General features: G+C 35.0%; 1 protein-coding gene across 25 annotated transcripts in view; it reads right to left on the bottom strand.

The window, feature by feature from the left end:
• Window positions 1-17,501, bottom strand: part of C2CD5 (C2 calcium dependent domain containing 5) — a 103,107-nt gene continuing 85,606 nt past the window's right edge. For 11 of the 25 annotated variants that reach the window (XM_040488667.1, XM_040488671.1, XM_040488669.1 and 8 more), the window contains 6 exons: window positions 17,232-17,318; window positions 8,496-8,546; window positions 7,523-7,624; window positions 6,030-6,220; window positions 2,335-2,481; window positions 1-1,333 (listed from right to left, as the gene is read on the bottom strand). In XM_040488667.1, coding sequence (XP_040344601.1) covers window positions 1,202-1,333; window positions 2,335-2,481; window positions 6,030-6,220; window positions 7,523-7,624; window positions 8,496-8,546; window positions 17,232-17,318 — 710 coding nt within the window. In that variant the 3' untranslated portion in view covers window positions 1-1,201. The remainder of the gene's footprint in view (window positions 1,334-2,334; window positions 2,482-6,029; window positions 6,221-7,522; window positions 7,625-8,495; window positions 8,547-17,231; window positions 17,319-17,501) is intronic. The other 14 variants (XM_040488670.1, XM_040488675.1, XM_040488658.1 and 11 more) reach the window with 4 other exon arrangements.

The following is a 17,501-nucleotide window of genomic DNA, read 5'->3' as shown; positions in this document are numbered from 1 at the left end:
TTCCAGTTTATAAACTTTTTATTTAAAAAATAAAATTATAAACAAAATACAGAAAAATATTGACACCTGTGATAACAAGGAATTGATTCCTAATTTTTAGGGTAGTTTGTTATCCTGAAAGAGCAAAATCATGAGTTTTATACAGAAATTTTATTGTGCAAAGGAGGAATGTACTTTTTAAGGTTCATTTGCACTAGGTATTTGGCATTGACAGAAAAGGTGTTTCTACGTATACATTCAACACTCTGCAGCATATTTACATTCAAGTTACATCTCCAAATTCTATGCCAAATACAATCTAACTTACCATCAAAAATGCCTAAGATATAATTCTGTTTATTTGGTAGGAGTGCAGTATGATTCTATTAAAAATAATTTTATACTCCTACTAGGTCAATTATATTTTAACTATTTCAACAAAACGCACTGACCTTTTTATTCCCAGTGGAAGCCAAGCCTCTTCTAGACAAATTAAACACTAACAAAAACACTAACAAAATTTGGCCAGTTATAAATTTATGTAGTTAATTTCTTCCTCCCTCCTTACAAACATTATTAAAACTTTCAATGGAAGGACACTCGTTCTAATAAATTACATTTTCTTTTACAGCAGTTAGGACACAATATGGATCCAAGTTACAGTAATTTTAACTTTTTAAAAGATGGCTGAAGCACTCTTCCCCTTCAGTTGTTACCAAATTCCAAACTCAGTTATCAAAATAAAATGCATTAAGAAACACACAGATTTCTCAAAACTTTTCTCCATTTTCCCACACATTCCTCAAATCAGATTATTTATTCACTAACAATTTATAAATTTCTTGCTTAGTTTCTCTCAATTACACCAGGGTAGTTATTATAATTTCTTGATAATCTCACCATTTTGTGTTTCAAAGTATGATTTTATTAAAGTCAACATAAATTACAGACAGCTTCCATCTCTGCTACAGTTCTCTGAGAAATCTATCTGAACTAAGTGAAGGGTCAAGATTTCATGGGGCGTGGCTTGGCAAACAAAACACCATGGTTTAAAAATTCTCATGCCTCCAAGAGATTAGAGACAAATCAAATCTACTCAAATGTACCAATTCTCTCTTAATGATCTGAAATTAAGTTCACTTTTAAAAGTCCAGTAAGATAATTAAAGACAAAACAATGGAGACAGATGAATTTCATTTAGTTGAACTCTTTCTAATTTACTTCAGGTGGTAACTTCTCCTCCAGTACATGATGGCTGGCAGTTGGCGGTAGGCTGCTGGGTTGATACCACTTCTAACTCGGATTCACGAACAAAAACCACTGCATCACCACTTACATTTATAAGACACTGTGCCTAGACAAACAACAGGACATGTTTAATCACCAACTCAATAATATGCTTATAATTTTCTGTTATATTAGGGGCAGTGTTGCATAGCTGAAAAGCACAGGCTTTGAAGTCACTAGAGAAAAGACAGACAACCCAATAGAGAAATGAGCAAATGAAAAGAAGGCAATTCACAAGAAAACTGAAAAAAAACAAAAACAAAACAAAACATTAATACGTGTTTTCAAGGAGCAATACTGATAAATTTATTCTAAAACTGATCCTAAGTAACAGTCTTTTGCTCCCACTAACAGAATTATTTATTAGAGATACATCAACAGGAGCGCCTGGCTAGCTCAGTGGGTAGAGCATGTGACTCTTGATCTAGGGTCAATAGAACCTACTTTAAAAACAAATAAACAAACAAACTCTGATGTTATTACAGAAATAGATAAAGAGTGTGGCCCCATCGGGATGTACTCTTCACTAGTATGGCAGTTAGAACTGGACAGTTCATAGTCCAAACTAGAGGTGGCTTTCACAGTAACTTAGGAGCAAAACTTCCAGAGACATTTAAGAAGATCTGGGATGTGAAAACAGTATGTGATTTATGTATGACCATGGTTACTAATATAGTTATTAAAACATGTTTTAGGGGCGCCTGGGTGGCGCAGTCGGTTAAGCGTCCGACTTCAGCCAGGTCACGATCTCGCAGTCCAGGAGTTCGAGCCCCGCGTCAGGCTCTGGGCTGATGGCTCGGAGACTGGAGCCTGTTTCTGATTCTGTGTCTCCCTCTCTCTCTGACCCTCCCCTGTTCATGCTCTGTCTCTCTCTGTCCCAAAAATAAATAAACGTTGAAAAAAAATTAAAAAAAAATTAAAAAAAAAAAAAAAACACATGTTTTAAACATCTAGAATCCAAAAGCTCTGAAGAGCAATTCCCTTTGGTTGGGAGATGAATGGGAGGATGGGAAGGCCACAGGGGAAATCCTCAGGTTCCCTCACTGGATGTTTCCAGCTACATCTCACCTGGTTTTTATTTGGGTTCTCCATGAAGACACACTGCTTCATTATGTAGGAGACAACAGCATTGCCTCCTAATGCAGCGACATGAGCTCTCACCATTGCAAACACTTCAGCAATGAAAGCATGGAGAAAACCACTGACTCCTCCTTCCTAAATAATAACATGCAAAAAATCAAACTATATACGTGGACATGAATGTATATAAAATGCCAAATAATATATATTAAAACATCTTAAATGATCTTAATATAATAGATGATCATTTTAATTTTCCTCATAACAGGGATCTGTTGCATGAATGAACAAACCTTTACTGCACACATGTCTGTGATGGGGATTAGTACCCTTACGTTACAGATGATGAAACCAAAGCTGTGGCCCTGACTAGCTATGACCACATAGCTAATAAAAAAAAAATGGCAGAGCAAGAATTCAAATTGTTTCTCCATCTTCAACATCTCCATCAAATTGTTCCTATCATTCACACAAACTGATGGCAAATATACATAATAAAACTTCTCTGCTATCCATATCCCCCATCCTGAAGCATGTTCCAGGCACACTTGCCTTTTTATCAGTTTTTCATAGGTGTCAAGCACTTTTCCTTCCTCGGGGTCATTGTACATGCTGTTCCTGAAGGCTCCTCCCCAGTTTTCCACCAGAATAACTCTTAATTCCTCAGGTCCCTGTTTATACATAACTCTCTCAGAGAAACCTTCCCTGACTCAGATCTAAATTAAGTTTCCCTGTTATTTCCTCTGATAGCCTTTGTTGTATTTCTTTATATTACTTAACATCACTAGTAATTATACATAAGTTACATGATTATTTGTTTAATGTCCACCATGCTCAGTTCTACCAGACTGTAAATTCCATCAGGTCAGAAACTGTCATCTGTTCTGCTCACAACTATATGCATCTGTTCTGCTCACAACTCAGTATGTGCGCATACTGAGTTTTCCATACATATTTGTCAGGGAATGAAATCCAGTAGTTTGGAGAATGTTTTCAGTGTTCGAAAACAAAACAGAAACCAAAGTCTAGCTGAGAGCTTAAAATGCTGTTCAGCCTCAGCTTTCTATGAATTCTACTGGAGGTTATTTACAGTCTAGGAAGAAATTTCAAACTTTAAACTGGAAGTGAATGGCAAAATTTAATGCACTGTTAGAAAAAACATTTGACCAGATCACACCTTTCTAAAAAGCAGTAGTTTTGTAAAGGCAGCTCTCTTTGTAACTGAGAAACTGAGGCATTTCAGCCTAGTTCCGATTCATCATAGCTCAGGACATTTTTTCTTTCACTTATATCTGTTTCCTTCCTGCCTTTTAAATCTAAAAATTCTGATGGCAGAGTAACAGAGACTACAGGGGGTAATTCTTAAAAGATTATATAATTGTAAGCAAATAACTTATCAAGTAACAAATAAATTTGGGATATTATGCCATACAGTTAATATTACAAATCTCTGTTGAAGAGAAATCCACTGTGAGGCAACATTTTGGGGCGTGGCTCTCAAGCAATAGAGAAAGCACTTAGGAAACAAAATTTTATGGATTAACATAGTGCAATAAGTACGTGCTATTAAAAACAACTGGAGGGGCGCCTGGGTGGCGCAGTCGGTTAAGCGTCCGACTTCAGCCAGGTCACGATCTCGCGGTCCGTGAGTTCGAGCCCCACGTCAGGCTCTGGGCTGATGGCTCGGAGCCTGGAGCCTGTTTCCGATTCTGTGTCTCCCTCTCTCTCTGCCCCTCCCCCATTCATGCTCTGTCTCTCTCTGTCCCAAAAATAAATAAAAAACGTTGAAAAAAAAATTAAAACAAACAAACAAACAAACAAAAAAAACAACTGGAAAGTTAATTTACCCATCCATACCAGCTTCTTACACCCAACTTTCTTTGTCAAATTTAAATGGACCTAAAAGCGTCACCTATTTTAATTCTATATTAAAAGGTTTTTGAGAATATATTAAGATAGCATCTTTTCTATCTCAACACAATGGCATATGATTTCCTAATTTATCATAAAGAAAACATCTACCTAATTAATCTGTCAGAAGTCATGCCCTCATTTACAGAAAAATATCTATGTCTATTCTCTGCCAGACACTGTGCCAGGTGCAGAATGGTGAGTATGATATTAAAAACATCATGATAGGGGCGCCTGAGTGGCTCAGTCAGTTAAGCATCCGACTTCGGCTCAGGTCATGATCTCACAGTCTGTGGGTTCGAGTCCCGCATCAGGCTCTGTGCTGACAGCTCAGAGCCTGGAACCTGCTTAGGATTCTGTGTCTCCCTCTCTCTCTGCCCCTCCCCTGCTCTTTCTGTCTCTCAAAAATAAACAAACGTTAAAAAAAAAAATTTTTTTTTAATTTATTTTTTTTGGGGACAGAGAGAGACAGAGCATGAACGGGGGAGGGGCAGAGAGAGAGGGAGACACAGAATCGGAAACAGGCTCCAGGCTCTGAGCCATCAGCCCAGAGCCTGACGCGGGGCCCGAACTCATGGACCGCGAGATCGTGACCTGGCTGAAGTCGGACACTTAACCGACTGTGCCACCCAGGCGCCCCCAAAATTTTTGTTTTTAAATAGCAGCCTCCCCATTAAAAAACAAACAAACAAACAAAAAAATCCAGCATGAGGGCAGGGTGCCTGGGTGGCTCAGTCAATTGAGGGTCCAGCTTAGATCATGATACCAGGGTCATGGGATTAAGCAGAGCACTGGGCTCTGTGCTGAGAGTTCATTGAGCCTGCTTAAGATTCTCTTTCTCCCTCTCTTTCTGCCCCTCTCACTGGCTCAGGCTCTCTCTCTCTCTCTCTCTCTCTCAAATTAAAAAAAAAAAAATAGTATAAGGGTTATTATTTCTAAGGAAGTACAGAAACACTGATGATGACACAATGGGAAAAAAAGCATAGTTAAGGCATCTTTATAATGCATAGACTTTAAAAAAAACAAAGTGCTGAAGAGTTTATTAAGTTTCATACCTCAATAATTTAAAATTGTCCCTATTCACAATATTACTTTGCTCTAGTAAGACACAATGTAAATACAATTTTTCCTTGAGTTTAAATTCCTATGTAATGAAAGAGATAATAGACTGATTCTTAAACGTGACCACATCAAAACATTATAATTACTGTTACCCACTGTGGGGTAAGAATTTGAATAAATGGCATCCTCATATACTTCTGGAGGGGGCAATAAAATGAGCAGCCACATTCTTTTTCAGGGGGAGAAAAAAAACAGACATAAACTATCCACAGACATCTATCTATAATATAGTCCCCTACAGTTTCTAAATGTAAAACCATGAAAACTGCTATTTAAATAACAGCAGGGAAATAACTACTTGAAAAAACTAAACTGTTCTTTCAGGCTATTTTAAATCTCTAATCCAACATGGATCAATTTACTTGTTTTACTTATGATAAGGATCTGGAATCTCTAATAATAAATGAAATTAAACCCAACACAATTCTTGTGCTAATACTCGGTGCTATATGAAATTTGGTAAGTCTAATCTAGAATCAATCCAGACAAATTACTGAAAAAAAGAAAATAAAAAAGAAAAGAAAAGGTACGTGTGTGTGTGCGCATGTGTCTATACTTTAGCAAAAAATAACAACCTGAAATTCGTTTGGTTTTGATACTAATGTCTTCAATCAGAAAATGTACAAAAACAATGTTATAAAATTACCTACCTCACGAAGAGAAGTGGTTTCCCGGATAAAAAACATGTTAATTATCCCAAGATATTTGGTTATTTTTGCGCCAGGAATGAAAGAAAGAGGTGTCATCTTAACAACCCCAACTGTAGAATTTGCACAAGGTGGAGCAGAACGGTTCCGGAAATTTCCTTCACCCATCGGACTTGCTTTTTCAACGGTGACAGCTAAATTTGGAGAAAGAAAAGAAAACCTCAAGATCAGATGTTGGTAACTCAATTATTCCCTAAGGTTTCCAAAAAAGTGGTGACAACATTCAGCTGTCTGTGAGGGTAAGCCATGTCATGAGAGTAAAGAAATTATCATGCACTGCATGCAATTAAAGAGAGAAAGAAAAACGTGAGAGGAAATGCTGAAATGGAATTCTTTTGGAAGAAAAATGGCATTCCTGCAAAAGAAAATGCTGATGCGGTATAGCTATGACAACACACAATGATCGTTATAAAGTGAAGAAAAAGAAAAAGCAGGAGAGCATTAAAAATTATCTGCTGTAGGAACAAATTATTACAAAGAGAGTGTGAAAGTTGTTATATTTCCCAGTGCAGTTTTTCCATCTGTTTCACACAACTTCATCACTGTCAACTTGTAGATAAACCTTATGTTAACAAGTTGTAATGGGTTTCTTCTCCAAACCTTTTTGATCAAACTCGTAATTTTAAAAACAAATGACCTTGGCTATCTAAAAGTTAACTGTTTATAAAATAACAAATAATAATAGCTAGCACTTATCAAGTAACTACTATAAGCCACACATGCATATGTATTATCTAATCCTTACAACCCAGCAACATAGATATTATCCCCATTTTACACATGAGCAAACTGAGGCTCAGAGAAATTACATAACTTGCCCAAGGTCACACAGCTATTAAAATGACACTTCTAGGATCCCAAACCAGATCTGTCTGGTTCCATATCCTGTGATCTTTCCTCTAAAACATCATTCGTTCTCTCTTAATGTACTATAAATTCTTTCACTCAAATATGTTTACCTCAAAGTCTATCAAAACACATGGAGTATAAAGAACACATAAGTAACGATCCTGATTCTAGCAGTGAGATAAGAGTTTACTACTTTCTATCCAGAAATACCTCATTCTTTTAGCCCTCTTTATCACTCTTAGGAAACTAACAGATGCCATATACTACATAGTAGCTAGGGTCCTCAAAGAGTATCTCTTCTATAAGAGAGCTCATAATTTCCTTCCATTAGGAGGATATAATATCTATACACTTCTAAGAATACCTTCACAAAAAGTAAAATTTTTAAAACATAATTCTACAGTTAAAATGAACAAATCTAAAGGCCCTTCAATAACTTTTGCTAAGTGACCATTAGTCTGCAGCTTTCACACTCCAATACATGATTGATCGGCAATGTTATTACAGGGTAGAAAGGTCTAGCCTTCACCACTGGGAAATCAGGGATATGCTTCTCAGATCATAATGTGGTAGAAACATCCGCCTACTTGTCTTAATTGATCCGCGCCTTATGGTCTGAGCTTTCAGTTTAATGAGCTCTATCCAGCTGCTGCATCTGTCTGCAAAGGAACTGTAATCAACTGACGTTGCTGAAAACACAGACAGAAAACAAAAGAAAAAACAAAGAAAAAATATGGATGACGTCTCTTACTCGTCATAACACTCCTTCCGATGATGTACTTTAACTGTAACTTAGAAAAAGAATGGTCCTTTTCAAGTCAGATACGAGAGATAGTAAAGAGTCAAGCTTTAGACACTGATTTGTCCAAAACCAAGTTCTTAATTAGCTGGCTGAGCATTTTTGGTGATGTCATAGTTGTGTGGTGGTCTCTTTGGGGCAATGGAAGCAAGGTCTTACCAAAATATCACTGCAAGGACCATATACCGCTTTGACTAATGTTATTTCCCATTCTTTTTCTTTACAAGGTTTTAACTGTCTATATTTTAGGACTTTAATTCCTTATTTTTACCCTAAAACAAAAATAATGAAAATCAAATGCTGAAGAACACATGAAAAAAAAAAAATCACTGGTTGACTTATCTTTTATTAAAACACATTCTTTCTACCATAAGTAACAGAAAGGCCAAAGGATTATTGTGGTCAATATTCTGTTTTCACGTCTGATTTTGGTAACAAGCTTCTGACAACATTGAGCGGGGGGGCAGATGCGAGTCTAACAAGTTCTCTTTTTTAAATAAAATAGCTTTTACTACTACTAAGCTAAAAAGAATGTCAAAGAGCTAAAATTTTATTTTGAGAAACAGGGAAACTATTAAGATGCTAAAAACTTAAATATTAGGTTAATTAATATTTTTAACGACACATTCTAACTACAATAATGCCACATTTTGGTGTTTATTCCACTGTCCAGTGCATTTCTCCAATGTCTGTATGTTTATGCACCACCACACTAGAATTTCACACCTTTGGTGACTATTTGCTTAATTAGACAAACTCACCTCTCTGTGCAGCTGGTATACCTGAGTTAGAACTTGCACTCTCCAGGTGTTCTAATAAGACAATATGAACAACATTAGCTTGGATGCTAAGTACAAGCCAGTATCTCTTCTTTGCTGTTTGTCAATACCATCTATAAGCCAGATGAATAGGAGGAAATCTTTATGGCTTCATTATAAAAGCAAACCAAATAGAAGAATTCAGGGTTTAAGTGCAGTTTCTACTGATATATGAAAACTAGCTCAGTTAATAAATAGCATGTCAAGGAAGACTGTTACTGTAACACAAGAAGAGTTTCAGAAACATTATAGACATGAGAAAATATAAACATAGTAACAAATATTTGTAGGATGAAAGCAGGATGAGAAAACTGAGCAGAGAAATTAAAGAAAACCTGAAATGAAACTTGGAAGGGAAATGTTTGGGGAGTGGGAAGAGTCAATAAGATTACAAATTACAGACAAGGCAATGACCTATGTCTCACAGATAAACACAAGCTGCTTACTAGCCATAACTTTCCCCCTCACTACCACAATCCGCTTCATTCAAGGACTTACTTCACTGTCAACAGTTCCCTCTGGTGGCATTAAGACATTGTGGAACCAAAAAGTACTCTCCACAGACATGACTAGGGTACCAAACTAGAATCACTCCCTTTCCAGGAACCTCACAAAAGGAGCATCCAGAATTTTTCCTAATATTTCATATTTTCCTAATATTTCATTTTCCCTAATATTTCATATTTTTATTATAGCTATTTAAAGTATTGTACAAATTTAAACAGCACTACAAAAACCTCTGAGAATAATTCGAGTCATCCAGTTTTTTTTTAATTATAAATTAAGTAAATACATATTTTTATCTCTGCTTAATGTATTAATCTTTTGGTAATATTCTTAAATTAACAAAGTTAAACCTTATACCAAATAAGGTTTAGACAGGCTCTTGCTAATTGGGTGCATGGAAGTATGCATACTCCCTCTCCCCATTTTTATAAGGCAAGTGACCACCAGTTAACACTGCAAAGTGTAGAGTGGCTGACATTCCTCTTACAATACAGAGCTGTTGAATAAATGGGCTAAGTAGGGTTGACAAAATGACTGTGAGGTACCATGCTGTGGGTGTGCCCCTAACCATCATGCCCTCAAGACCGTAGATCTAGACAGGAAGAGTCCTCCCTGAGTCAGGATCCTGAGGAGCTTTGGAAGTCCAGGAGGAGATGGAACCCACAGGAAGGAGACTACAACAGAACAGACACTCAGAGGCCTAGCACATCTCCAGGGACAGCTAGTTCAGCACTGAAACAGACACGGTGCAGAAGGTGGGACAGCAAATGCCCACCCTAAGCCTCCATATCCCAGGTGGCTCCCGGGGCTCTCCTATGTCCTACGTGGTACAGACTTGTGGGGCAGATACTTACAGAAAATAGACTTGGCCTTAGGAATTCTGTGAAAGCTTTTAAAATGAGGGAACAGGGGTCAAAGCTTTAAAAAAATGTGAAAATTATTAACATGAAATTATCTTCTATAACTCAGTATTATCTGGGTAATAGGAAACTCCCCAGTGAGTAGCAACTACATGTAATTTAATAACAAATGTCCACCAAAAGAGCATGTAGAAAGTATCTGTTACCAGCTCTAAATATCAATTTAAAAAAAAAGAACCAAAGGTACACATTGATCTGTAAAATATTTGTTTTTTTAAAGAATAAATAGTATATCTTTGCAAAGACAGACAATAAATCTGATTAAGAGTAGTTGCCTCTTGAAAAGGTAAATGAATGGAGAAGGGGGAGCTAGATTTTGGACTATTTGATTTTTTCATAAGATTTGAATGTTTCACCATGTACATTTATTACTTTTCCCAAAAAATTTTTACAAAGGGTGGGGGGGGGGGGGAAGAGCAAGGGAAAATGTCTATTCCCTGCCTTCATATATGTATGTATTGAATTAAAATTTAAGAAAAAAAAAGTTTTTAAATTGAAGATATTCTTAAGGGAAAGGTTAAGGGAGATGATTTTTGATCTCACTTCAGGACAGCAGGTTCACCCGACATGCTTGCCAAGATCTTAATTTTTCTCACAGAAAAAAGGCCCAAGATGAGGTGGTCCAGGGAACAGGTGATCAGCACCTCAGACGTTTGCACACCTCAGTTATCTAAGGACCTCAGATTCTCAGTCACTTTGCTCCTCTAATTACAGTTTGGCTTTCAAGGTAATAGGCTTTTCAAAAGAGAAGGTACTACAGATATTAGTTATCTGGCTCACTGGCAAACTAGCAATTCTGGTGAAAAAGAAATAAACACATATGCAATCTCTAAGCCAATACTTAAAAAAAAAGAGAGAGAGAAAGAGAACATATTTCACATTCAGGAGTAGAAATCTTATTAAAATCTTTTGAGATTTGTTGAGTAGCTAATGCCCATTGCCAGCCATTTGTATATTTGTCTACATGTGAAAGTCTCTGTTCCACATGTGAAAGAGTTTGAGACAAACACTTCTTATGTTAGGTATCCCCATTCTAGCTGCAGAAAGTCTCAAGGAAGCCACACAGTAGCCCACTTCTCTTACGATTTCCTTTCCCACTGGATACAAAAAAATGATTATTTTGCTTCATTAAAAAGTCACCAGTAAGTGATAACCCTGTTATCCCCCCCAATGAACAATCCTAGAAAGTCAGCAAGACAAATAGAAAATAAAGTTTTATTATTCTCTTAGTACACTACAATTGTATTTAACAAGCCCTATCAGGGTGGGGCGGGAGACTAACCTAGGTTAAAAGCAGTTGAGTGAAAATGAGCATATTGATGACAAACAGAAAATAATGTGGCAAGGACTCTTCCTCCCTCAATTATACATGCTCTAATGCTTCTGAAGTTTGAGACTTCTTCCATTCTCCTAAATAACTTGTCATAACCAAGGACAAAGGTATCAGCTGGCGATGATAAAGCTCTACAATGATCAATAACTCTTCTGACAACTTATTCACATTAGAATCTACAAATCATCTTTGTTTTGAATAATTAAAAAAATACTTGAGATAATCTTATCTGGTCATCTTAAGGAAATTACAAAAACTAAAAAAAAAAGCCCTGAAACTTATGAAGATTCTCTGGCAGATTAAAAAATATGCAATCTGGAATGCCTGGCTGGCTCAGTCAGTAGAGCAAGCAAGTCTTAATCTCAGGGTTTGTAAATTCAAGCCCCATGATGGGCATGGAGCCCACTTAAAAAAATTCATATGCAATCTGAAGTCTTTAAAAGTGTCTGCTTTATTTAGCTATTTAAACATTCTTAGTTTTAAGTTATTATGATCAAAATTTCACTTTATGTCTCTTTCAGCATTTCTGTCACCCTATAATATACTGATTAGCTATATCCTATAACTATAAAATCTGGCTTAATGATGGAGTTAAATAAGACAAATTATGTGTATAAACATTCAGTAGAAACCTTGTCCATAATGATATTCAAATACTGGTGGATTGATAATGAAATTGCCATATTATAGCTAAAAGATATTTAAAGCACAGAGAAAAATATAAATAGCTTCAATTTGGAGAGTCCACTATGGCAAAAACTCGACTACTATCACAATATGTACATTAGATGACAAAGAAAATTAGCTTCTCTATTTGGATCATTAAAGCTTCCACCTTGTACAATTAAAGGAGTACAACAGCCTAAACAACCTGTCTTCTTTAATGCCCATTTTCTGTTTTCCTGCCTGTTTCCAGGCATTCACTTCTCCCCTCCGCCCCACCCTTTATATCTTCTCTTCTAAATAACCCAGTAACCCAGTTCCATTTTCTTTGCTGTTTACTCCCTCTTCCGCAAACTCTGGATTTCATTGAACTCAAGCTGCCTTGAAGAAGCAAAGATTCCTTATCCCTACTTCTCCATCAATTCTCGTTCCTTCCTTCTTTCCCATATCTGGGATGAGTTTCTCATATATTTTCCACTCTGCAGTTTCTCTTTTCCTCTCAATCTCCTTCCCCTCAGCATCTCTCTCCTTTCAGGACCTCCCACTGATGGCTGGGCCATCAACAACATGGAGAACTTCAGTGTTTGGTACTGTTGCTACCATTTGGTTGTAGTGACAAAATAGATTTTAAAAAGAAAGAAAAAACAGACATGCAATGAATTGTTAATACATAAAGATATTTTTAGTTAGTGTAAAGAACTATGTAATAGTTGTAAGAATTTAGAACCATTAGTTGGCAGGATAAAATAAAAGCTAACTTTGTAGTTTTTATAGGGTTATATTTCAAATGGCTAGTTTAAAGTAATGTGAGGCAAGTCATTTAATTTAAAAAATTAAACTATCTTCTAAAATCAAATTTGTCTTAACAAAGACTAACCCTTATAGCCTCAATAAAAATAAACATTAAAAAACTTCAAATGTGAATATCTAATTATGGAGTACAATGTATTGAGGGTATAAACCAACTTTTTTTTTTTTTATACCGAAATCCAGAATTTGACCTCTGCTCGTCACATTAATCAGCAGCTGCTTAATGCAAAGAGTACCCTCCTGCCAGCCTACAGCTTATGCCACTGAACATGAGGCTATCCTCCCAGCACAAAGCAAAATGAAAGCAGGATCAAGTTAGGTACAAAAGACTTTTCTTCTATACAGTTTCATCTGACAGTACATAAAAAACTAAATTTACCTAACCTTTTAAAAGCCTTAAACTCTCATAATTTTAATGAAAACTATTATCTTATTATAAACCTATAAAGTATTTGAAATATATTTATAGTGGCATATGATTCACATACATTTGTCTGAGATCTTAAGAACCATAGTATGGTACCTAATATATTGAGATTTAGGGCTTTAGACATCTATCAAAAATAATTTGCTAACCTTTTATAAAAAGTATATGCATAAAATTTTTGAGATTTTCTACAGTCTGTAAGAAAAATCCTACTGATTTTTTTTATTTTTACCCAGATTACTTTCACTCAGATTCCCCATTGTTACTGTATTTGTTCTATCCCTTTCTATATAAATTCATTTATATATAAATATATAGACTAATTTATATATATATACATATATATACACATATGTGTATATATATGTGTATGTGTGTGTGTGTGTATATATATATATAAAATGGTCTCTTAAAGCCATTTCATAGTGTAAAAGTAAATATTTAGAAAACTAAAGTATAGATACTAATGATGAAGAAAAAACATTATGAGAGTGGTATAAAAAATTTGCCATCCTTTTTCTCATAATACAGCCTCATGTGAATATAAGTAATTTATGTTGATGGCACATCATCTATGTTCCTCATAATATTCATCAAAGAATTTTGATGACCTCCACATGATAATTTCCTGGAATAAATTACTCAGGCTCAGCACCTTTTAAAATTTCAAATCAGAAAATCAAGACACCTAGCAAGGTAATCAAACCGGCCATAAATTTGAGACCTACATCAAACTATTTTGTTACCCTGAGAAATAAAACCAAATATAACAAAATATGAAAAGACAAAAATGAACATGGATGGACAATTCAGGCCCAGGCTTACTCTACACGGTGAATTAGATTAGGATACACATAATTGAAGCATATTTTCTTCACATAATATTCACTCATTTTTCAGTAACACAAAAAGGAAAGGTTTATCTACAAGTTAAAAGATGGAAGTATAAATAAATATGCTGTGCATAGTTCTTGAAACTACTCTGTCAACATACAAGAAGTAATGATTTTTAATACATTGCCCTGTCTGTAATAACATGAAAAATTAAATTAAGTAAAACTTAATATTAAACTTAAAATAAAATGAAGCTTAATAAAGTTTTCAGAATTTAAAAAAGGGAAAAAGCTCCATCAGCTTAGCTAACTGACCTTAACAAAAGTATAAAAACCATAAAACTATATATTTACTTATTTATCAATATTAGTAGTCGACTTTTAAGCCTCTTGTGGTTGCATATAAGAAAGTCAAGAAGTTTGGGGGCTTTTCCTAGCACTCTTTATTTATTTATTTATTCCTAGAACTCTTTACCTTTCTCTCTCCTGCCTGTTACTTCTAAATTGCTAAGCTTAACTTTTGCCAGATATTTCTATTCTCTATTTAAAACTTCCCTTCATGTTACAATGCTCAATTACTACATTCATGTATTACACTCTATTATTCCACTCTTCAGACCTTTTCAAAACCCATCCTACCCTCAAATCTTCCAAAATACTTTGTGATAACTTCTTCAAGTATATTTAGTATAACCGATGTCCTCCTGAAAAGACTTGAGGAAGCAAAGACAATAAATAAGCATGCAACAGAAACAACACTTACAAAAGTATTCACAAAAAGGCACTACTAAACTTTTTAGTAGTTACTGATGATTCTAAAATGTAATATTCAAGGAAAAACAAATAGTTTTTGCAGTTAACTACTTAGTATAAAAGTTTCATATATGTTAGTATTAGATGTGATGCTACTAAACATTATGAAGATGGTGATGATGGCAGCATGATCTGATTCGGTGGTTTTCAAACGTTTTGAAACTCTTTCTTACAACAAAATCAGATACAGAAAATCGGTAAGTAAAAGCATTACTGAATCGAAGCTGCTCTAGTTCAGAGGTAGCGGGTCCAGAGACCTCCCCTCCCCTCACTCCCTGCCCACCCTGCCTCCTAGAAGGCCATGAAGCACCTATGAAGAAACTCCATGGTTTGGAGAAGTTGAATTTAAAAATTATTAATTTAATAGATTTGAAGCTATTTGGAAATTTTTAATTTAACTTAATTCGGAAATTTTTAATTTAACTTAATTAAACATTAGTCTCTGATTTTTATTAATTAGCTTTTGATTTATGTTTTTAATAACAGGAACATGTTAATTATTGAAGAACCATTTGCTATAGAAACCCAAGGAATGAGAGTTAAAGGCTAGAGAGAATATTAATCCTTTCACATCTTGCAGATGAGGAACTGAGGCTTAGTTGGCTTATTAGAGGTTAACCGGCCTAAGTTCTCACACTTGATCAGTCGCAGAACTGAGAAGAGAACCCACGTCTGCTACTTTATTACTCCACTTTAGGGCCCCTCTCCACACTCCCTGAAATGAACTGCAGTGTTTTAAGTACTGTTCAGATATGACTTATTCTACTCAAATTCTTCTTTCCTCATTCTACAAAGTATCATTTGTACAAAATAGATTCATGACGCCAACAAGCACTAGTTTTAATTACCTTTGAAAACACTTTGAAAGCTACTGCAGAAACTGCAAGTTATCAATATAGATACGAAAAATTTAAAGAATTTAAATCCAATTTTCTTCAGAAATCAGTAACTACTAACAAGGTAAAATTGAGCTAAAGGAACCCCATATCCACAAGTATATATTCCTATAGATTGCCAATTGATCAAATCTTTTTGTTGTGATTACATTTTTGGTTTTGGTTCCCCCTCCACACCCCACCCCACCCATTGCAGGGTAAGGATAAACAAAATGACACCTAAAAGTGATCTGAACTAACCCTGTGGCTAAATACAAGTTTCCTGTACAAATAGGTGTTTTAAAAAAAAATTGTATCTAGTCAGTACAAGGAAGATTCTTCACAGTTCTTTTTGTTCTGGAAGCTATATTTAATTGATAAATCTGAACTCAGATTATCTTTGGATTTGATTTTTCTTCTCTCTTCTTTCAAGGAGTTGAACTATGCTAAAATTCTCTATGGAGTTCTAAAGTAGAATTTTAACTTAAACAAGAAAGAGGACCACAGTTACCATGTTAGAAAGTTAAGAATCTGAAAGGAGCTTATCTTTTCATCTTCAAAATATGAGACAAGATCTATTTATCTACATAGATAAGCAGGCCTAGTGATTTAGTAAAGACGCTATATGCAATGTGAATATAATACTATTCTGTATTATAACTAATTGGTATCAGATGAAATAACTGATAAGTACAAATCATTTAAAAATTTCTCTTGCATTATAAAATGTAAAAATTAGAAAAGCCAATTTTGTTTGAAATAACAAATGCATCACTTCTCAGAATAAAAACCTATGAAAAAACAGAAACTACACTTATTGTATATGTAATGCTATAAAATAAGGTATAGTAATTCTGAAAATTCTTATAATAAAAATTGCCCTGAAATCAGAAGAGAAGTAGAAAATACTACCTCCCATTTTTCTCCAAAGATTGTACAGATCTATGTAGATGTATTGCTATTAAGAAAGCATCATTTTGCATTTGAAAATATGGCAGTATCTTTTAAGCACATAGCAACGTTCCTCAATAATAACCAAGACACTCAAAAGACAGCTCATCCCTTTTTTACTTATACTACCCCTACCTAAACCTCTCCACACACCTTCTGAAGAAAATAAGTATTTTATTTTCCATAAAATGTAAACATTTTTGAAAAGATTCAATTGTTGCTGGAAAAAAACCTTACCAGATAGTATCAATATATCATGTGTGAGTAGTTACTTAGGGAAATACAGATTTCTGAAGATAAAACTTTAATACATTTGAAGTATAAGAATGGAGTATCACATGAAAAATTACCTTAATAATTTATGATGAGATTAGTTGAGAAATTAAAATATGAGGAATATTACTCTCTCCCCTGTACAAACATGAAGAAACAGACCATGAGGGAATGAAGAATAAATCTTCATCTCAAGAGTAAGACTGCCTACAATGAAGAAGTAGAAGGAACGAGAAACTAGGATTTGTGTTCGCATTTCCCTCATTTAACCAACCTTTAGCTTGTGGAAAAGGATGAGAAGGAAGCGAATCTGAACAGAGCTCCAGTGGAAACTGCAGAAGTTCTTCATTATCTGTAGAGGCTTGAGAGGCAAGAAAAACACTAGTTATTTAGTAATGATCTAGTATTAATTTTTTTTTAATTAAGAATCTGGGATAATATATATTTCCCCCCAATCCAATTTATTCTCGTTATTTTCTTTTTGGTTTCTCCCACAGAAACCCTTCACCTGCATACTGTTGAGAGATGCTCTCCTCCCTGCTAG

This window comes from Herpailurus yagouaroundi, unplaced genomic scaffold (assembly GCF_014898765.1).
Source record: "Herpailurus yagouaroundi ecotype Mexico unplaced genomic scaffold, PumYag 166, whole genome shotgun sequence".
NCBI classification, from domain to species: domain Eukaryota; kingdom Metazoa; phylum Chordata; class Mammalia; order Carnivora; family Felidae; genus Herpailurus; species Herpailurus yagouaroundi.
This window is presented reverse-complemented; position numbering and strand designations above follow the sequence as displayed.